We start from the raw sequence: 20,950 nt of genomic DNA on the forward strand, positions 1-20,950 counted from the left end.
CCCTCCCTCCGGCGCGAACCCGCGGAAGACCAGCTCGGAGGCGGGGCGCAGACCGTCGCTCTCTGGTGACGTTGTCGCCGGCGCGGGCGGGTGACGCAACGGGCCCCGTTGTCTGTGTGTGGGGTTAGGGGCCCCGTGGGCGTCGGGGGCTCCCGGCGGGGGCGGCGGGTGGGTGGGGAGGGCCTGGACATGGCGCTGAGGGGCCGCCCGCGGGAAGATGAATAAGGGCTGGCTGGAGCTGGAGAGCGACCCTGGTGAGGAGTGTGCCGGCTCGGCGGGATTGGGGAGGCAGGGGGGGCCCCGGACGCGTCTGCCTGACCGCCACCCGCTCCTCTTGTCGCCCCACCAGGCCTCTTCACCCTCCTGGTGGAAGATTTCGGTAAGAGCCTCTTCTGCCCGCCGGACCTGGGGGCCCAGCCCTGCGCCCTCGCTGCACGGCCAGGGACTGCCCTTCCCAACTTCTCTCCTTCCCCGATCGCAGGTGTCAAAGGGGTGCAAGTCGAGGAGATCTATGACCTTCAGAGCAAGTGCCAGGGGTGAGTGGTTTGGCGGCAGGACCGCCCTTTACACCTCGAGGGTTAGGGAAGGGCCTGGGTAAAAGTCCCACCCAAGGGGGGCAGTATCAGGAGCCCCACATTGTACAAATCTCCTTCAAGGAGATTTATCACCGTCCTCTTTGGGTGCCCTGCTGATCAAGCTGGTAGTTTTGTTTTCTCCCGGTCTCCTTTCAGCACTTCCCTTTATGTGGTGGCATCTTTGCCCCAATACAAGTCCCAAGCATCCTTGGGAGAGCAGTTCAGCTGTCTTTTCTGTTCTCGCAGCCGGAAGCCAGCCCCTTCTCTAGACCAGGTCACACAGTGCCTTTTGTGCAGCTGTAATTCATTAATGACTGCTTTACTGTGCCCGTGTGCCAGTGCCTCTCATGTCCACACAAGGGTCTTGTATCAGTGGGCTGGTGTGTGGCATCTGCAAAGCCTCTCCTGGGGGACCAACCCCAGGGTCTTGTTTTGGTAGTCCTGCAGAATGGAGGTGGAGGAACTGCCACAGTGACTGAACGGAGAAGTCGGCTTTTATTTCTCGGGAAGGAAAGGGCTGATGTGGGTGTTCGTTTCCTGCCTTGGCTGCATTAGGGCCCAGACCTTGGGGTCGCAAGTGAGAATTAGTGTAGCAATTCCTCATCGCAGTTTCTGTTGTCTCCTCATTTTCTGTTCCTACGCTGTTCCCGGCCATTGGTTCCAGCTTTTCTTCTCTTATCCTAGAACCGTAGGCTTTATAGGGACAGTTGGTGGACACCTGGAGCACCTCAGCCGGAAGCTGATGCTAGACTGCCGGCGGCGGGCTTCTGGGGTGTGAGGGCTCAGGGCAGTGTGAGGAAGAAACCAGGGGAGAGGTGGCAGTATGGGAGTGGTGACAGTGCAGGGGAGTAGGGGAGGAAGAAAGGGGTGCTGATTGCCCTCCCCCACTTGCACGACGTAGCTCTGCTCCTTACTTTCTCCAGCCCTGTGTATGGATTCATTTTCCTGTTCAAATGGATCGAAGAGCGCCGGTCCCGTCGCAAGGTCTCCACCTTGGTGGATGATACATCTGTGATTGATGACGATATTGTGAATAACATGTTCTTTGCTCATCAGGTCTGCTGGGCTCTGTGTTCCGTCTGGAGGGTGGGATGCTGCCATTTTCTTTGCTGGGGAAGTGGAAGTGGGGGAAGGCAGGAGGAAGAGAGAGGCAGACACCAAGGGTGGTGGTTGTGGAAGTCTCCCGGCAGAAGGAACTGAGCTGTTCATTAAAAAGGGGGGTATAGTATCTTAGAGCAGTGTGGGGTCTGAGTTCACTCTCTTATGTCCCCAGATATCTGGTGGGTATTCAGCTGAATGAACAAATGTTGGGCAAAGATGAGGGTTGTTGTCCAGATGCGACTGTCCCTCTCTGGGTCCCCATTCCCAGTGCATATGGGCTTTGATTGAGGGGTGCTGTGTATGGGTGACTGTTCTTGGTTTCACAGCTGATCCCCAACTCCTGCGCCACTCATGCCCTGCTGAGTGTGCTCCTGAACTGCAGCAATGTGGACCTGGGACCCACCCTGAGTCGCATGAAGGACTTTACCAAAGGCTTCAGCCCTGAGGTAGGCCACGCCGCCGTACTCCTGGCTCACAGCTGGCTGGGCAGGTCTGACATCCAGGGCCACCGGTGATGCCACCATATGACGTTTGGCACTGTGAGGCTTTTTCCTTTTCAAGTGATGATTTAAATTATCTTTGACCCTTAAATTAATTGTGTAAGGCAGTTAGTTTTAGGCCCATTTGTCAGGGAAGGAGACAAACATATGGAGGAAGGAACATTCTTAAGTGACACCATTTTAGGACGTTGTTTTCAGCGCTTTATCAGGCCATGTTGCTCCCATGCCCACTGGTACTGTGGAAAGCCATTACAGCCCATCCACTTGGAGCCCCAGAGCTCTCTTCTGCTCTTCAGGAGAGTCCACCTGTGCCGCTTCAGGTTCCTGGGACACCTTCAGGCCTGCTTTCCTGAGCTTTGTTTCCCACCCAGCGGCTCACGGAAGTTGTTCTGATGTGGCCTTATTTTCTTCCCTTTAGAGCAAAGGATATGCGATTGGCAATGCCCCGGAGTTGGCCAAGGCACATAATAGCCATGCCAGGTGTGTGGGGACTATAGGGGCTGACGGGGCTGGGATCGAGGAAGGGCTAGCCCATTCTGGGCCTTGACCGTGTCCTTCCCCAAGGCCTGAGCCACGCCACCTCCCTGAGAAGCAGAACGGCCTTAGCGCAGTGCGGACCATGGAGGCGTTCCACTTTGTCAGCTATGTGCCTATCACCGGCCGACTTTTTGAGCTGGATGGGCTCAAGGTCTACCCCATTGACCATGGTAGGCATTCTGAGCTGGGGCCCATTGGGGTTTCTGCTTACCTCCTGGGGAGCTGGGGCCAGGTGCTTGGGACTTAGTGGTGGGCGGTGGGTTTTGAGGACATCTGGCTCTGGCTAGATGGCACCCTGCACTGCATTGCCTGACTAGCCCCTGACTCCCTGGTGTGACTGCTCTCCATCCCACCTCCCACTCTTGGCCTACCCACACTCCGGGCTTCCCACCTGCTGACTCCTCATCTTGGTCTTCCCTAGGGCCCTGGGGGGAGGATGAGGAGTGGACAGACAAAGCCCGGCGGGTCATCATGGAGCGTATCGGCCTTGCCACTGCAGGGTAAGGGCCCTGTGCCTGCCCTACCCTCTGGAGCTTGTCCCCATTGGGAGGGACACAGAAAAAGGAACCAAGGCAGAGAGAGGTCAGATGACTTGTATAAGGCCACACGGCAAATCTGGCAAATCGGGCTTAGATCTTGGGTTCCCACTTTACTGCCCTGTTTCCCGCCCAGGCGCCCTGTGGCCTGCTTTGGGATAGGCTGCGGAGGGGCGGGCCTGGGTGGCCCAGGTGTGCTGGCTCACTTCCTGTCAGGTCCCTCACAAAGCTTGTTGTCAGGCACAATCTCTAAGGTACCTGGCGTGCATGGCCAGCTGCTGCCTGCCTATTGTGGTGGGGTCTGTAACAGTGGCTGTAGGTGTGCTTTAGGGAGCCCTGCTGGGATGATGGGCCTCAGCTTGATGGTGGGGCTGGGGCGGAAGCTGCGCTCACTGAGAGCTGCCTCTGTGACTGCAGGGAGCCCTACCATGACATCCGCTTCAACCTGATGGCGGTGGTGCCTGACCGCAGGATCAAGTACGAGGCCCGGCTGCACGTGCTGAAGGTGAACCGTCAGATAGTCCTGGAGGCCCTGCAGCAGGTGGGGCCCTGCCCAGCCGTGCCCTCGTCTCTGATTCCTAAATCCTCTATTGCGGATCTTGGCTTCACCTAACCACTTCTCTCCTTTGCGTCCTTCGTGGGGAAGGTGGGACTTGGGGTAGGGAGGAAAAGTAGTTTCTAAAAGGAGGTTTGGGTTTGGCTGGTGTATTTCGCTCTGAGGGAATGGGTAGCGCCAAGGCCCTTAGCTATTGAAGGTAGAGAGTGGGGCTGCCTTCACTGCTGAGAGCCTTGGATTCTGTTTTCAGCTGATCAGGGTAACGCAACCAGAGCTGATTCAGACCCACAAGTCTCAAGAGTCCCAGCTGCCTGAGGAGTCCAAACCAGCCAGTGGCAAGTCTCCCCTGGCTCTGGAGGCCAGCAGGGCGCCAGCGGCCTCTGAGGGCCCGCACACAGGTACTGCCAGTCTAGGGCCTCTCCTGGGCCTCAGGTCCAGCACGGCATAGCTTCGCCTAGGAGACCCAAGCGGAGCAAGTCTTTGGAAGCTATGATGGCACTTGGGCAGTGGTGCAGAGGCTGCTGTGGGAGGCCTCCAGCCCAGTGCCTGCAGCCCTCCCATTGGAACGGGGAGGGAGAATCGCTTTTTCCTAAAGAAAGGCACCGCTGAAGGGCCGCCGTTACCACAGGCCCGAGCCTTCTCTGTAATGCGTATTCCCTTTCTGGTTATCTTAGAGGCTTTTTTCTTTCTGCCTCCCCCTCTTTTTCCATCTCATCCTTCTGTCTCATTGTGGGCCTGCTGACTTCCGTCCCACCAGCTGGCTCTGGAAAGGGACAGGGAGGAGTGCTGTGTCACGAATGGGGAGACAGTGGGCTGGGGACAGTTTTCCCCGAGGCTCTGGCTGAAGGTCCTTCCTGTGCTCCTTTTCCTCTCAGACGGTGTGGAGGAGGTGGCTGGGTCATGCCCACAAGCCCTGACCCACAGCCCTCCCAGCAAACCCAAGCTGGTGGTGAAGCCTCCAGGGAGCAGCCTCAATGGGGTTCCCCCTAACCCCACTCCCATTGTCCAGCGGCTGCCAGCTTTTCTGGACAATCACAACTATGCTAAGTCCCCCATGCAGGTGAGCTGGGAGTGTCCCCATAGCATTCCCTCCAGGATTCCCTTGAGGCTGCCGCAGGCAGTTTCCTCAGGTGGTTTCCTTGATGTTCACCCTCCACCCGGGCCTGGTTCTTCTGTCTGATACTCAGAAGCCCCAGTGGCAGGGGCTTAGGGAGGCAGCGAGAGCTCCTCTGGCTTTGAATGCAGCCTCGTGGCTGCGGGGCTAATGTTTAGATGATGTTCCTTGGTACAAGTCTATGGGTTGGGTTCTGCTGGCAAAATAAAGGCACGTGTTTCTCTGAGAAGCCCTGGTGGGCAGGTTGGGAGGGTGGCTTCTGGAGCACCTGGAGAGCCGTGTTGGCCTTCTGGCTGGCTGTGCGTGCTGTGCTCAGCCTGTGCTGGCCCCATGGCCGCCCTGGGTCTCTGCTGCAGGAGGAGGAAGACCTGGCAGCAGGTGTGGGCCGCAGCCGCGTCCCCGTGCGCCCACCGCAGCAGTCCTCGGACGACGAGGACGACGAGGAGGACGACGAGGAGGATGACATGCAGAACACCAGCCCCGCCCTCAGGTCAGCCCCACTCGGGGCTGCAGGCGCTGAGGCCTGTGGACCCTGTCCTGACTGTTCCCGCCCGTGTCTGAGAATGCCCGTCGGCAGACAGACACTACCGAGCTGCTGAGTGCAGGGCAGGGCCGGCTGGCAAGAAGGGGCTGATTCCAGGTCCCAAGTTTGGGGAGGGCTGGGGGGAGGGCTGAGCACGTTTAAGCAAACATCAGGACATGTCCTGTTGCGGGTGGCCTTTGCCTCAGTCTTGAAACATTGGATGAAGCAGGGATGGAGGAGGTGGGGCAGGCGTAGTTTTACTGGAAGACGTGGCATTGGCAAAAGGCCAGCAGCTAAAATAGTGACGGTGCCCTTCGAGGAAACCTGGCTACAGCGTAGGGCGTAGGGTGCCAGGCGTGGTGTGGCCAGGTCAGGCTGCTGGATTGAGTGTGTGGAGCTGCACTTGTCAGTCACTGCATGCCAGGATGTGTTCAGACAACTCTGGGCATTGCTGCGTGTGTCATCACCTGACCCATTCCCTTGGCTCACCCCTCCGTGGGCCCTACAGGTACAAGCGAAAGGGGCCAGGGAAGCCAGGGCCATTGAGTGGGTCCGGGGACGGCCAGCTATCGGTGCTGCAGCCCAACACCATCAACGTCTTGGCTGAGAAGCTCAAAGAGTCCCAGAAAGACCTCTCAATCCCACTGTCCATCAAGACCAGCAGCGGGGCTGGGAGTCCAGCTGTGGCAGTGCCCACGCATTCTCAGCCTTCACCCACCCCCAGCAATGAGAGCACAGACACAGCCTCTGAGATTGGCAGCGCTTTCAACTCACCGCTGCGCTCGCCCATCCGCTCCGCCAACCCAACGCGGCCCTCCAGCCCTGTCACCTCCCACATCTCCAAAGTGCTTTTTGGAGAGGATGACAGCCTGTTGCGCGTGGACTGTATACGCTACAATCGTGCTGTACGTGACCTGGGACCTGTCATCAGCACGGGCTTGCTGCATTTGGCCGAGGATGGTGTGCTCAGTCCCCTGGCACTGACAGGTGGGCCTTGGGCTGGCTCACTGTCCATTGGGTGTACTGAGGAGGGAGGTGGCCAAGTGACAAGTGTCCTGCACTCTGATGGGTCTTCTCATGCCTTCTTTTCCCAGAGGGTGGGAAGGGTTCCTCGCCCTCCATCAGACCGAGCCAAGGCAGCCAAGGGTCTGGCAGCCCCGAGGAGAAAGAGGTGGTGGAAGCTGTGGATGGCAGAGAGAAGTCGGGGCTGGTGAGGCCTGGAGAGCCCTTGAGTGGGGAGAAGTACTCACCCAAGGTAAGCCCCTGAAGTTCTCTCTCCTAATCTCGGCAGAGGCAAGGGCCTGGGGCACTGCTGCCCAGAGCTGGGTTCTTGGTGGGAGTGTTGTGCAGGCTGGTGGCTGAAGCTATGCAGCAGGAAGCCTGTCTGGGTTAAGCAGTGGCAGGGCCCCGGTCAGCTCCAGGCACTATGGCTGCTTAGCTTTGCCTCTTGCTGCCTCCTGGTAGTGTGGCTTTGGCACCGGCCAGCCCCCTTATGGGTGCAATGGTGGATTTTGGCAGGAGCTGCTGGCACTGCTGAAGTGTGTGGAGGCTGAGATTGCAAATTATGAGGCCTGCCTCAAGGAAGAGGTGGAGAAGAGGAAGAAGTTCAAGGTGGGTCCTCTCTCCAGCTGCCTGGTCCTCTGCCCGTCTGCCTTCCCAGAAAGGCGACCTCCTGAGGTCAGTTGGTGGCAGCTCTGAGATGTGCCCTCATCCTCTTTTCCTGCAGATTGATGACCAGAGAAGGACCCACAACTACGATGAGTTCATCTGCACCTTCATCTCCATGCTGGCTCAGGAAGGTGAGGGGACTCACTGTTGCGTCGTATCTGGCGTGCCCTGCTGAAGGCCCTGTCCCTCAGGTACCCCCTGTCAGGCCTCTGCTGGAGCTTGAGCAGACGGTGGGGCTCAGGGAGGGCTGTGACACCCTCAGCTCCTGGCCTGATGCTGTGGCCTGCTGGGCAGCCAGCCACCTGCTCAAGGGCCTCTGTCTCTCTGCAGGCATGCTGGCCACCCTGGTGGAGCAGAACATTTCAGTGCGGCGGCGCCAAGGGGTCAGCATTGGCCGGCTCCATAAGCAGCGGAAGCCTGACCGGAGGAAACGCTCGCGCCCCTACAAGGCTAAGCGCCAATGAGGACTGCTGGCCCTGACTGCAGCCCGCTCTTGCCGTGTGGCCCTCACCAGGGCCCCTTCCCTGCCCCACTCTCCCCTTCCCAGTATTACTGAATAGTTCGAGCCAGAGAGCCCAGACCCTGGGGATGGGAGACAGGCTGGGATTCCCTGCATGGTGCCCCCGGGCCTGGTAGGGTAGGTCAGCCCCATAGCGCTCAGGAATCAGCAGCTGGAGCTGGGGCACAGCAAGGAGCTGCAGTTTCCTCCACAGCCGGCTGTGGGGCTGCGGGACCTGGCCTTTCTGCCTGGGCAGCAGAATATATATTTTACCTACAAAGACGTCTATTTTTCTGGGCTCTGGCCCATCTTGCCACCACTGTGTTGACATAGCCGGTTTCTTGACTCTGCATTCTCTCCTAACAGCTGTCATCGTGGTGGGGCCTGGGTGGGCATGGGCCTGCTTCTCTAGCCCTAGCCGCCAGTTGTCTCTGTTGTGAGGAATCCAGGTCTGCTCTTCGTCCCTCCTGGGAGAATTCCAAATTCGGAGCCGGCTGCTGGGCTGGTCTGGGAGTGGGGTGTCCCAGTGGGTGTGGGGTGAGCAGCCTGCGGGGGTCCCACAGCCTGAGCAGAGAGGAGTGTTTGAGCTGTTTGGTGGCTTCTAAACTCCCTGGCTCCAGTGGGGCTTGTCAAGTCTGCTCTCTGCGGCAAGGCCCTGAGGCTCTTTACTTTCAGTGTTGTGGCCCTGCCAGTGGGCCTGCCTCGGGCTCCTGGGCTCTGTCCCTGGAGCCTTGGGCTCAGAGTAGCCTCTGCTCAGCCCCTCAGTATTACCATGTTTCCCTCCTCTTAGGGGAAGCAGAGACAGGGCTGCTTGCGGGAAACTGGCACCACTCAGCTTTCCCTGCCATGCCAGCTTCCTCAGCCTCTGCAAGGCCCTCAGGGTGGGAGAACAGCAGGACCAAGACAACCAGTTGGAGCCCCAGTGTTCCCAGAAGGCCTGATGCCAAGGGGTAATGGGCCCAGCACAGCCTCTGGAGCTCGGGCCCCCAACAGCCCCATGGCCTCTGCCAGACGGCTTTGAAGGTGATCCACGCAGGCCCCTTATCTGTACATAGTGATGGGGGTGGGGGACAGCTGGCAGGCATGGCAGTTGCCTCTCTGCGCTGAGCACAGCTTGACCCCTCGAGTCCCTGTAAATATTGGATCAATGAATGAATAAAACTCTCCTAAAAAATGAACCGTCCTGTGGTTACTGGCCTGAGGTTTGCAGGCTAGGCTGAGATTGGAGTGAGGGCCTAACCAGACCTGGGCTGAAGGCCCCGTGACAGAGGGGAGGAGTAGGCATGCTTGGGCATCCATCCTTCTGCGGCAGGTTCTTGGGACCCTGAGCCTAGAATTTAGCACCTGAGCTGAGGAGGAGCTTTGGGTGGGCTGTGGAAGCTGGAGTTGAGTAAGGTGCACTTGGGGAGAAGGCCGTGCCATGTGGAGAGACGCTGGGGCTCTGGGTTGAGGAGGCAAGGCTGCCTCAAGGCCTACCTGGTGTGCTGTCCTTGCAGGGGCCGTGGGACCTTGGAGGGCTCACTGCCCCTTACTGCACTTGGACAGGTCCAGCAGGTCAAAGCTGCCACCTCTGCCACTCTTCCCCCTGCTAACCGCATTCTCTCGAGGCTGCTGCAGCCCCTTAACCCACTTTTCCCAGCGGTGAGTCCTACAGAAGGGGCCTGATGTAAGCAGGTAAGGCTCAGCTGGACTGCTTAGAAAACTCAGCTTTAATGGCCCCCACCCTCTGTCCGAGGCTAGTAGTCCAGGGCACAGATGAGGGCCACACCACGCTTTATCCAGTGTCGCTGGGGCTGGGCGGAGGGGATCTCCACAGCAATGATGTAGTTGGTGGAGTGGCCTGTGGTTGACAGTGTTCCTAGAGCAGGCAAATAAAGGGGAGGGTTAAGTTACCTGCCACAACTAGAGCAGGGACAGGGTAGAGGCAACGGGTTTGGCAGACTGAGTCGGGGGCCAGGAGGGGACCCTGATCTGAGAGGAAGCCTGCCTGGGGAGGGGATCTGGCCAAGGCTCAGGCCTGCTCAGGGTTAATGCATTGACCAATTGAGGACAGGTGGCAATGGGAGAGTTGCTGCCACTGCTTGTTCCCTGTTGGACCCAGCCCAGGCCCATTCTCCCCTCTTCAGTCCCCAGTTGCCCACTCTGGACCTCCATTGTCAGGCTGGGACTCCCGGGACCCAAGGTGGGTCTGCTTAGGGAGGCCAGAAGATGGTGAGCTCAGAGGCCACTCCCCACAGACTGAGCCCAGCCTCGCGTTAGTATGCCTGCTGCCACCAAGCTCTGTCCTTACCGCTTTGGTTTCAGGACTGTTGAATGATCTCTGTCGGCTACCTTTTCAGCTAACCTGGGTCAACCTAACTGGCTTGGGCTGGCGCAGGCCTGGGCCCCCGCCTGTGGTGTAGGCTCCCTGCCCTGGGCCCTGTACCAGCACGGGTCAGTGTCTTGTAGATGGGACACAGGTAGATGGCCTGCTTCTGGATCTTGCGGTTGGGTACCGGCCGGAGCCAGATAACGGCCATGTCCGTGTAGAGCTCCTTGGGTCGCGACTCGGCCAGCTGGAAGGCCGTGGGGTCCCAGCGGGCGCCTTCAAGGAATAGTCCATGGATATAGCACCCCTCGTTGGGCCTTTCCTTGAGCTCCGACACTGACTGGCTCATCACCTGTGTGGTCACAAAGACACGCCCCACACTTACCAGTACCAAGAATCTGGGTTAGAATTTGGGTCCAGAGGCACAAATTCCCTGCTGAGAACTCTGCCTGACTACTCATCACTCACCTGCCATTTCAGCTGGTAGCCTGCAGTGTGTGTTCTGCCTCTAGGGATTTCCCTGGGGCTCATGGCCTCTTTGGGCATGGCTTTCCTTGTCCCCCGACCCCCGCTCAGGGGTCCCCTGACTGTCAGCCAGCTGTGGCCTCAGGCTCCTCCTGTCTGGGCTGTACCCCAGCCTGTTACCTGACCTGGCCCTAGCTGTGTCCAGACCTTGAAATCGAAGGAAATGGTGTCGATGGAGATGACGGACTTGCGGGCAAAGTTCTGCAGAGTGCCTGTCAGGAAAGCCTGGGGGAAGAAGAAGCCACTGATCCAGAAGACAGCCGGGATGCCCCCGTGGATCCAGGTCTGCAGGAAGTCCAGGCGCTGCAGCAGATCCATGACCCACGAGGACAGTGGCTTGAGCGATGGGTAGGCCTTGGCATTCCAGAGCTCAGGCACAGTGTTGTTATATAAGCTGGCAGCCATCAGCTCCAGCTGCAAGGACATCACGACCAGCCCCTTGAGTGCCTTGAGCAGGTCTCGTAGTGTCTGTGTGATCACCTGCAGCAGCCGATTGTACCTATGGGGCCAGTGGTGAGGAGGCAGACAGTGGGCCAGAGCCGTGTGGCAGTATCCACAGCCCCCCCCCCCTAGTTGTAGGCCATAGACAAAAGAAACAATGGCTGAATAAACATAGGGGCTAAGAGGATAGAGCTGGTTGGACAGTCTGGATATCAATCCCGCTCTTAGCAAATGTGTGACTTTAGTTCACATAACCTTTGTGGGCCTTGGTTTGCTCATCTGTAAAATGGGAATAAAAATGTGGTTGAGTTAGATGATGAATTTATGGCACTTGGCATGGCACCTGGCCCACAGTAGCTCTTGCTGTCCTTTCTCTACAGCCCAGTGACTGCTGACTACAGGGCTGGGCATGGTGGGGGGGTTACCGAATGACTTCCTGTATCAGCACCGTGTTCATTGACTCCTCATACAGCACAGGGTACTTAGTCATCACCAACTGTATGTTGATGGGCTCAGGCACCTGGAGAAGAATGTTCTGGGCCATGTCCTCTACTATCTGTCACGGCAAAGGGATACTGGGGGTCAGGGCTCTATTCCACCACCCCACCCCCGCACAGGATTCCACATGCACAGATTTCCTGCCCACAGGGAGCAGGCAGGATGGTGGGTGGGAGATCGGCCCTGCCCAACCCTTGGGCCCCTTTCCCCTGTTGCCACACACCTCCTCCCGGCCCTGGCCACCCACAGAGGTTGATTTAGGTTGCAGCTGTATGATGGCACCGAGCAGGGCATAAGTTTCATTCTGGGCAAAGGTGATGTTGGCGTTGTCATGCAGGCCAAAGATCTCAGGCATGTCGTTGAGAGGGAGGCCCTTGATGTAGGAGATGTAACCCTAAGGGACAGGAGGGCGTAACTGGAGCTCCCGCCTGGCTGTACCGCCAGCTGTGGGGCGGCCTTCCCATTGAGCACATCACATCCCCTACTCATCACCCTGGTTGCAACCCTGCTGTTTTGGGGACTCCATGGCCTCTGCCTCCCTCCCAGTCCCCTTCTCACTGCCATTCAGCTCCCTGTTACTTCATTTGGCTATTCAGACCTGTCACACTCCCTCCTTTACACTGATGACCCCCACTCTGGACTGCCTGACTGCTCCTCTCACGTCTTAGCTAAAGCCATGCTTCCTCAGGGAGCTCCCCCTGACGGCGTGGGCTGGGTCGGGTTGCCCTGCGTCTGCCGTGCCTCGCTGAGTGGGTGCACGCAGGCAGCTGCTTGTCTGTGTGGCATGGATTCCTCAACGAGAAGGAGCAACTGAAGGGCAGGGCCCACGTCCTCTCAGCCAGCGCCCAGGCGGTGCTCACGTTGAGGTCATAGGTGGGCTGGATCTGGTGGTAGATGCCAGAGGTGCTGTAGCTGTGCTCAGGGGAGAGCACAGCCGGGCTGTAGAAGTCCTCCAGGATGTTCATGACACAGCGGCGGTCCCAGTCATCGGTGACGCGGCCCCCGTAGTTGATCTCCCCTGCCGTGTATTTGAGGACCTATGGGGTGGGTAGGTGAGGCCCCCACAAGCGCCCAGCCCCTTGCCCCCGGCCTGTCCCCAGGCCACCTTGTAGGGGATGGCATCATACTCGTCCAGGAACATCTTGAGCTGGCTGATGCATATACGCAGGTCCCCATCGGTGAACTCGTAGGGGATGTTGAAGCCCAGGGGCCCGAACTTCCGGCGCTCCAGCGCGTTCCCATGAAACAGGCACAGAGACAACAGCAGGGACTTGAACTCCATCACCTACGAGAGGTGAGGGGCAGGGACATGCGGCGTGAGGATGGGGGCAGGGCAGGCAGGTGGGGCATCGCCAAGTGTGCCTCACCTTGTGACAAGAGTTAAAGAAGTCGTCACTGAGGCTGCTGTAGGACTTGAGCAGGTTGGCCTTGACCCCTCGTGGTGGCTCAATGGTCATCTTGGAGCTGTTCTGCAGGATGGACACTGGGAACTTGTTGCTGGGCAGGCTGGTGAGCCACAGGCGGAAGTCCCGGTGCACCTGGCGGCCACGCTCCCCGTGAGCATGGGGACCCCGACCTGATGGCCTCCCCCACAGCAGGCTCCCGCCTCCCCAGGGACCCTCGGCCACAGATTAAGCACATGAGCTTTGGCAAGTCCCAGGGTCACCGGTCCGTGCTGGGTGGCCTTGAGCAATTCACATCCCCACCGGAAAGAGTAACCTGGCGGGAGCCGCTGTACGCGCCGCCTGTTCCCGGGCACTGGCTGTGTGCCGGGCGAGGCGGAGTGCTTTGCGGGAGCACCTCATTTAGCCTCCCAGTCCTGGGTCGGACACACTAGTACTCCCTCCAGCAGAGGAGGCTGGCGCACCTTGTCGGGATTGATGTGCTCGATGAGGCGCTCTAGGGCTGGCATCCAGCTCGGGGCCAGGTGGCAGTTCTGAAAGAAGACCCACTTGCCCCTCTCTATGGAGCTGCGCATCATGGCTTCTGCCCGAGGGCCCTGTGGGGGCGGGAGTGCTTAGTGGCTGGGACCAGCTGGCCTGGTCCCCCATCGCCCTCCTGTCCCCACTCTTACCTGGCCCTGGCCCAGGGAGATGGCAGAAAGCTTCTTGGAGAACTTCATTTCTTCAGCAAACTTGTACAGGTCGGCAGCAGGGTCAGTGCCAGGTGAAAGCACAAAGATGAGGGGCGTGGTGGAGTTGGAGTCTTTAAACACCACTGATAGGTTGGCTGTCTGCAGGACAGGGAGAGACGCTGGGGCCAGCTGGGGCTAAGGAGGCTCAGGGACCAGAGCAAGGGAGGGCAATCTTGGGGTTTCCACAGAGGTCCCGGGGGCTTCCTGGGGGGGCATGGAACATCCCAGAGCCTTTGGAGGGGTGGGGCTAGGAGTTCCTGCCCCACCAAGGCTGCAAAGTGGTCTGTCCAGGTGCAACCAGGGCCCAAGATGAGGCTTAGCAGGGGACACTGGCTGGTAGCACTTGCCTGGGGCTCAATAAAGCGTGGCTCCAGGTTGGCGGCCACAAAGTCCTGCATGGCATTGGTAACTTTGTCCCCACGCAGGCAGCGCAGGACCAGCAGCTTCTGGAACTGGTCCAGGTACTGGTCCCAGATGCCAGGCAAGGGCTCCCTGCAACAGTGCCCATGTGTCCCTGAAAGCTGACCTGTGGGAGGGCACTGGCCACAGGGACTCTGCCTGATGGATGGCAGAGGAGAGTGCGGTGTCTGGGGGGGTACAAGGCCAGGGGCATGGAAGACATGAGGCCACAGCTGCAGGGCAACCCTGGGTGGCCCCTCAGAGAAGGCTCCTGTGTCTGGGGTCTCACCCCCTTGATGTGCCCACCCTGCCATGGCCTGGGGCTCAGCTCACCGGTGGGGCTCGAGGCTGTCGAAGATGACCCGGAATTCTGAGAGGTACTTCACAAAGTCAGTGGCGAAGGAGGAGAAGGCTGGCAGGTTCGACAGTGCCAGGATGTCTCGCCAGGCCCGCTCTGACAGCCAGCCCACTGCAGGGTTCTCAGTCATGACCTGGATGGAGCCCCCAGACAGGAGGTAGCGCCACTCGCTCTGTTGGGACAGTGGGAGGCTAGTTCTAGGCCCTATGTGCCTGTGAACATGCCAGGCACACAGTGAGGGCTCGAGCCATGGTGGCTGTCACTCTCACTATCGTGGCAGTATTTCTAACACACCACGAAACACCTGGGGCTCATGAGGGTGCGAGCTGGGAGGCTCAGGCCAGCCTCTGTGCCAGCAGCACACTCAAGACTCAGAAGGCCTGTGCTCACGGCTGCGTGGGCCTACCTAATCCAGGGTCTCCTGGCCGTTTTTAAGCAAGGAACTGTGTTTCCTGAGGCCTCTGCCCCTTTGCTCTTGCTGTGCCTTCACACCTGGCCTTCCCTTTCCTTCCACCCTGTTCTCCCAGGCCCTGCAACAGGGCAACTCCTCGGGTGGTCTTTCCTGGGTCTCTGCGCCGCCCAACCAACTGCCTGTCTGCTCCTGCACCTGGTCGATCTTGTTCTCATTCATCATGATGCGGGCACACAGCAGGAAGGCAAACATCAGCTTGTGCTTCTCAAAGAGGCTGCGGCAGACGTTGCTGTAGAGGCTGTAGGTCAGGTAGCGGTTGATGTTGGCAATGCGCTTCTTCAGGTTGTCTGCAGGGCAGAGAGGTGATAACAGCACATGGGGAGAGGGCCGGGAAGCAAGAGGCCTGGGGCTCAGCCCAGCCCAGCCTATCCGGTCTCCCAAGCATCCCGAGGGCAGTCTGGGCCTCCCACTGAGGCATTTGGAGCTCCCAGTAAAAGGGCTCCAAGGAAGGTAGGAAGGGGTGTGTGTCTGAGATGTATGTGCCCTCTGCGGAAGTATGACACGTGTCCCATCTGTGCAGGTGGCAGCCTGGTGTTTGTGTCAACGTGGGCATGTGTGCCATGGCTACCTGCCCTCTCTGAGTTGGCGATGCCCGACAGGAAGATGTTGAGAAACCACTCGAGGGAGTACTGGTACATGGGGTCCACGTTGGCCAGGTCAGACACGCAGAAGAAGAGGATCTGGGTGCGGACAGCCACTGGTATGTACTCCATGCGCGTGAGGTCAATGTCCTTCTCTGTCTGCTCTGCAATCCTGACCTTGGCCTGGGGATACCGTGGGGGGTGGCGGTCAGGCCCAGGTAGGCTGGCCAAGAGCAGCAGGCGGAGGTGGGTGGGGACAGGGTCAGGCCGGGGGCAGGTGGGGAGAGGCAGCAGGGTGGGCAGGCCATTGCTAACCTGGATCTCCGCAGCCTTCGTCTTGGAAGCCTCCAGCACCTTGATGAGTTCCATGTCATCCACGGGGTTGCCCTCAGAGGAGCTGAGCCGGTAGAGGATCTGGTCTTCAATGTCCTTCAGCTCCTGCCGCATCTTGGCATTACTGACAATCAGCTGGTTCTTGGCTTCTTCCAGGTCGGGCCGCTCCTCAGCCACTACCTGGCCCAGCAGCTGGTCCTCTAGGCCACTGCCAGGGGCCGGGAACACCAGGTCAGGTGGGCCTGGAGGGCCAGCCTGGAGCCTGCCCAAGCCCCCCACTTCCGTGTGCTCTTGGGGCTCCAGGAGCACGGAGTCCTTGCTGGTGTCAGCCAGGAAGGCCCAGCCAGTCTCAGACTTCAGGACTAATGTGGAGCCTGCCTTCAGAGGGACCCGTTCTCAGTGAGACCTCGGTGGCAGCCTGGGATTCCAGGAGGGGCCGGGCAGGTGCATGTGTGACCTGCTAGGGTCTCGGAAAAACTCTTTCTCAGCAGGAGGAAGCAGTGGGTGACGGGGAGGGCCAGGGACACCCCCTGCTCTGTGGAGAGGTTTGTAGGCCCCTGACATGGAGGCTTAGCCTGGAGCAGGCCTGTGGTTCTACAGGCCTGTGAGGTCTGTGTGAGTGGCCAGTAAAAGCCACAGTGCCTGGGCTCATGGCTATAAGGGCAGGAAACAGCTTGAGTTCAGGGGCCCAGAGTGTGCCTGCCTCAGGGCCCCAGGATAGCTCTGAGGTGAGTGCACCCGAGCTGGAGAGGGCTGAGCTGCAGGAGAAAGGCATCTGGGCAAGGCGGTGCTAGAGCCTCTGAGTGGGGTAAAAACCCAAGTCCCGGCCCGGGGGTAGGAGAGGGACAGCTGGACAGGCTGAGGCAGAGCTGATGCAGGTGCCTGGGGGCTGGAGCTCACCTGGGCGATAGGGTGAAGTTGATGAGGGTGAGCTTAGTGGCGATCTCAGGTGTGTAGTGTGGGTTGGGCAGCTTGGTGGTGATGTACATCTTGAAGTCCTCGTGGTAGGGAATCACTGTGTCTCCTAACTTCAGCACCGTGTTCCCCTGCTGCTTGTATGTCTGTGGTGGGTGGAAGGGGCAAGTGCTGTGGCCTGAGCCTCACCAGTGTGGCAGGAGCCGGGGGGTGGGGGGGCTGCCCTCTTCCCCAGGGCAACAGTCCACTTCCCATGCCCCACGGCTGCAGGCTCACTTGCTTGAGCAGCACGGGCTCTAGGGCTGGGTCCAGCTCCTCGCCCACATTCTCCAGAAGGCAGGGCTTGCCAAAGCGGATGGCATTCTCCATGCTGCGCAGGAAGTCACGGTCACTCAGCTTGAACACATCCAGCCCATTGTCTTTCTCCTGTGGGGGTGGGGGTAGGCAGAAGGTAGGGGCTGTGGGGGCTGACAGCCACCCTGAGGCTCAGCTACTCCCCTCGCACCTGCTGAGCCTCGCTGGGTGAAGTGGTGGCATCTGGCAGGCGGGCTCACCATGTTCTTGATCCACTTGTTGGCCTGGCCCTGAGGGTCGATGAAGTGGGTCCAACGCTGGGAGAACTGGTTGATGACCCCGTTCTCCACTGACAGCATGTCGTTGGGGAGGCCAGCAATCTGTGGGGGCCAGTGCTGTACTGGGTCGGGGCTCTCAGAAGGAAGAGGGTCAGCTGGGGCATCGCTGCTCCCAACCCATGCTTTGGCTGTGATGCCTCTCCTTATCGCATCCCCAAGGAAGTGGGAGGGAGGCAGCAGTGTTTCCTAGGCTGGCTGCCCGCACCATCCTCCCCGGGGCCTCTGTCTCTCTGCCCACTGAGTCCTCGCTCAGTTAGACCATCTCCACAGCGCCCACAGCCCATTGGCCCTCCTGCCCTATGCTCACCTTTGACTTCTGCCTGTAGCCTCTTGGTTCTTTTCCTGTGCCAACTCTACCTGTCCTTCGGGGTCCAACTCAGACACTACTTCTTTTAGGAACCTTCTTAACACTCACTCTGGACACTGCTCCCCCAGCCTCACCCTCACTCTTCAAGCACCCCTTGATCTCTCTGCCCACAGTTGGGTAGCATCTGAGCCCCCCTCCACTCAGCTTTCTCCTCTCCTACCCACACCCTCTTGCTGGGCCCAGGTGGCTTCCAGAGAGGCATCTCTAAGCAGACCCAGGAAAGAGGTGGGAGAGAGGCAGGAGGCTCCTGGCCCAGCTCGGCCCACGCCACAGGCCCAGGCCCGTCACTCCAGCCCCCCGGGGAAGGCACCTGCCATGAGCGGATCTTCACAGGGTTCCCCAGCGTCCCGATTAGTGTGGGCTCGGAGGTGTGTGGGATGTGGTGCAGCAGGAGCTTCTTGACCCAGAGGCTGTAGAGCGCTGTGCGGTACTGGCCCTGGGGAGGTGACAGGCTCAGGTGCGACACCCTCCCACCTCCCCGCACTCCCGGGCTCAGCAGTTGTACAGAGTTCAGAGATCAGATGTGGAGCTAGACGCCTGCACTCTAGTGCCACTGTGGGCAACTCCCTCAGCCTCTAGAAACCTCAGCCCCTCATCTGTGAAACAGGTGTCATGACAACAGTGCCCGCTTGTCAGTGCGTCGGGAGGATAGAGAGACACGCACAGAGCAAGCTCAGAAGTGCGACCTCATGTTTCCCACGAGAAAGCCAGCCCCGCCAGGGTGGGTTTTCTGGCTGTTTCGCACACTGCCATATCCCCGGTTCCTGAAATAGCACCTGGCTCAGACAGGGCACCTGATGAGTGTCTGTGGAATGAATGAATGAGGGGAGAGTCACCCTGCAGGCTGCCCCTCGTGGAGGTGAGGTCTCAAGGCAGTGCCTCTTTGGAAGGTGAGGCTGTCCCCGTCAGGGCTGGGGGCTCTTTACCGTGAAGGGGCCTAGGTAGGCCACGAAGCCAGCAGCCACCAGCACGTCACCGAAGACGTTGTGAAGCATGTGTTCCAGGTTCTCCACTGTCTCTTGCCAGCGCACCCTCTCATCCGACAGACCATTGATGAGCTGCAGAGGCAACCCCATGTGGTGGGCTCTGGGAGACGAGGCCAGGGGCCTGGGTGTCCCTGCCCACTGTAGTCCCTAAGCTGCTGGGAAGGGGTACCCCAGGGCCCTGCCACCACCCAGATCCTGCCAGCCCGTATGTGGGGCAGGCCATGCCCACAGGGCCAGCCCGGAGGGGTGTGCACACCTTGTCAGCTCGGCCCAGCCGCTGCTCACACTGCTCACACTTCAGCTCCAGCTCCTCCTTCTTGGCGATGCATTCTCGGTACCTGGCCTGCATGGTGGCAATGCCACCCTCTACCTCCTGCAGGCGCTGCTTCGCTTCCTCCAGGATCTTCTGTGTCACCTCCAGGTCTTCCTGGGCCTCCCGCAGGGCTTGCTGCAGGCAGAGGGGACAGGGCCAGCTTGTTGAGTGCCCTGGGGCGCCCTCTCCCCCTCTCTAGCCCCCCAGTTACACCCAGCCCTCACCCTCTTGGGCTCCACGGCCTTGGCCACGAAGTGGTACTTGTGCATGGCGCGCACCCACTGGCAGATGGAGGTGCAGGCCTTGGACACCTTGGCGATGGCGGCGGGCTGGAACTCTTCGTTGTCGATGTATGGCTGGATGGCTTTGATCACCGCCTCCCCAATGTTGTCCTGGACATGGGGACCATGACCTCAGGGGGCTGCTTCCCAGGGAGGACGAGGCAGTGGGGCTTGCTAAGGGACACCCTGATCCTGCTTCTGTGCTCCAGGCCCTGTGCAGGCCTCAGTACAGTGTCCTCTTAGGGAATAAACATGACCCAGAAAGGCTGGCCAGGAGAGGAACTTCTGTATTCCACGATTTCAGATAACGTCATTGGAGATTTCTTGAGAAACCACATAGCCTCAAGATCTGGTAATGCACAGGTGCCATTTAAAACTCATTTAGGGACAAGGGCCACTTCCTGGCAGGTATGGAAACAGGTGAGTGGTTCTGGTGCCCAACCAGGTTCATGTTCAAGGGTAACAATCCCTACACCTCCGGGGCTCTTGCCCTTCCCTGAGAGAGTCCAAATCTGTAGTTCAGGATGGGCCCAGGAATCCATATTGTTCATGAGCTCCCAGAGCTCAGAATCTGGGACCAGGGGAGCCTGAGCGTTGCCCGTGAGCACTCCTGATTTGGGCTTACTTAGGCCTGCGGGGCCTCTGGTTTCCAATCTGATGTTAGAGGAGGAGGAGGCATGGAGAAGCCCACAGGGGATCCAGCTGCAGTCCAGCCCCATCTTGGAAATGCCCGGGACCCCAACACCAACATATGGTGGTGGCGGTAGTCCACATGGGATAGGCATTGCCCTTCAGCCAATTTCTGGGCTGAAGAGGGGCCTTCCAAGAGGGCTGTGGGCTCGAAGAGCTCCCAAGAGAGCACATGCCCAAAGACAATGAAAGCCCCAGACTGACAGGCAGAGAAACTCAGGGACAGACAGGGGACGCTGAACCTCAGGTGCTGAGGCTGGGAGAGGCAATGGTCAAGTAGATGGTGAAGGTCGAGGCCGAGGCCATGGGGGTTGCAGAGAGGAAAGGGCATGAAAACCTCCAGCCTGCAGAGCCTTGAAGTAACTCTGGGTGGCTCTGTGCCCTCTATGGGCACAGGAGGCTGCCTGGGTCCTGACTCCCTCAGTACCCATGTATTGGGTCTGTCCGGCACGCCCACCACTTGGAGAGCCTCCTCCGGGCCAGGGTCTGTTTCCTATCAGCTCTGTGGCCACAGGGCTGTGTATATTGCAGGCAGAGGAAGACAGGGCAGAGACCCCAGTGCTACGGTGGGGCAGGCTTGTCTCCCCACTTCCCTGCCTGGCTGGCCGGGTGCCGGGCATGCTCACCTTGTCATACTTGAAGAGGCTCTCGAGGAATCGGCCAGGGTCCTGCAGCAGCCCTTTGCCAGGCTCCCAGTAGTCGTCCACCTTGGAGCCAGGCTTCTCTCCAGGCACCTTCTTGGGCTTAATGCCCTTCATGATGCACACAGCTTCTATGACTAGCTTCACACCTGGGGGTGGCCGTTGCATGGCACGCACCTGTGGGCCAGGCCAAGAGTAGGGAAGGGGGAGGTCCACTGCTGAGTGGGTATCCCTGGGCAGAGACAGCTGCCAGACAGACTAGGACCCACCAACCCAGTCTCTACCACTACAAAGGCTATGCCTGGAGACCCCTAAGGTCAGCCTCAGCCTATGGCTCCTACTGCTCCCCCAGGTACCCAGACCTGACCACCAAGTCCTGTATGTTCACCTCTCAGGGCCCAAAGCCCTCCCCATGCACCTGCTTGGGCCCTGGGGCTGGTATAGGACGTAAGGGCAGCTAGCTAGGT

The 20,950-nt window shown here is 59.4% G+C and overlaps 2 protein-coding genes across 4 annotated transcripts in view; one reads left to right on the plus strand and one right to left on the minus strand.

Moving 5' to 3' along the window:
* Positions 1-49: 49 nt before the first annotated feature.
* BAP1 (BRCA1 associated deubiquitinase 1) lies at positions 50-8,777 on the plus strand (the record flags this gene model as incomplete). Of its 3 annotated transcripts, none has more annotated exons than XM_081073044.1 (17): positions 50-254; positions 350-379; positions 482-536; positions 1,499-1,631; positions 2,003-2,122; positions 2,595-2,656; positions 2,741-2,883; positions 3,135-3,213; positions 3,667-3,790; positions 4,056-4,203; positions 4,681-4,865; positions 5,276-5,409; positions 5,951-6,429; positions 6,537-6,697; positions 6,961-7,053; positions 7,169-7,241; positions 7,441-8,777. In XM_081073044.1, the coding sequence occupies 17 exons, from the start codon at positions 218-220 to the stop codon at positions 7,572-7,574; spliced, it is 2,190 nt and encodes a 729-aa protein (XP_080929170.1). In that variant the 3' UTR covers positions 7,575-8,777. The 3 variants fall into 3 exon arrangements, with proteins under 3 accessions (XP_080929170.1, XP_080929171.1, XP_080929169.1); XM_081073045.1 differs by having other exon boundaries at positions 93-254; positions 3,667-3,754; XM_081073043.1 differs by having other exon boundaries at positions 218-254; positions 350-536.
* Positions 8,778-9,301: 524 nt separating this feature from the next.
* The window catches only part of DNAH1 (dynein axonemal heavy chain 1), a 73,907-nt gene continuing 62,258 nt past the window's right edge, over positions 9,302-20,950 (minus strand). The window contains exons 56-78 of the mRNA XM_081073046.1: positions 20,469-20,660; positions 19,096-19,263; positions 18,815-19,006; positions 18,499-18,630; positions 17,883-18,008; positions 17,128-17,247; positions 16,850-16,999; positions 16,559-16,719; positions 15,641-15,866; positions 15,313-15,508; positions 14,880-15,031; positions 14,248-14,444; positions 13,863-14,007; positions 13,456-13,614; positions 13,249-13,380; positions 12,749-12,919; positions 12,487-12,666; positions 12,242-12,418; positions 11,605-11,775; positions 11,309-11,439; positions 10,590-10,941; positions 10,035-10,269; positions 9,302-9,467 (exon numbers count right to left, since the gene is read on the minus strand). Coding sequence (XP_080929172.1) covers positions 9,346-9,467; positions 10,035-10,269; positions 10,590-10,941; positions 11,309-11,439; positions 11,605-11,775; positions 12,242-12,418; positions 12,487-12,666; positions 12,749-12,919; positions 13,249-13,380; positions 13,456-13,614; positions 13,863-14,007; positions 14,248-14,444; positions 14,880-15,031; positions 15,313-15,508; positions 15,641-15,866; positions 16,559-16,719; positions 16,850-16,999; positions 17,128-17,247; positions 17,883-18,008; positions 18,499-18,630; positions 18,815-19,006; positions 19,096-19,263; positions 20,469-20,660 — 3,987 coding nt within the window. The 3' untranslated portion in view covers positions 9,302-9,345. The remainder of the gene's footprint in view (positions 9,468-10,034; positions 10,270-10,589; positions 10,942-11,308; positions 11,440-11,604; positions 11,776-12,241; positions 12,419-12,486; positions 12,667-12,748; positions 12,920-13,248; positions 13,381-13,455; positions 13,615-13,862; positions 14,008-14,247; positions 14,445-14,879; positions 15,032-15,312; positions 15,509-15,640; positions 15,867-16,558; positions 16,720-16,849; positions 17,000-17,127; positions 17,248-17,882; positions 18,009-18,498; positions 18,631-18,814; positions 19,007-19,095; positions 19,264-20,468; positions 20,661-20,950) is intronic.

This window comes from Rhinolophus hipposideros, assembly GCF_964194185.1.
Source record: "Rhinolophus hipposideros genome assembly, chromosome: 14".
In the NCBI taxonomy this organism is placed as follows: Eukaryota; Metazoa; Chordata; class Mammalia; order Chiroptera; family Rhinolophidae; genus Rhinolophus; species Rhinolophus hipposideros.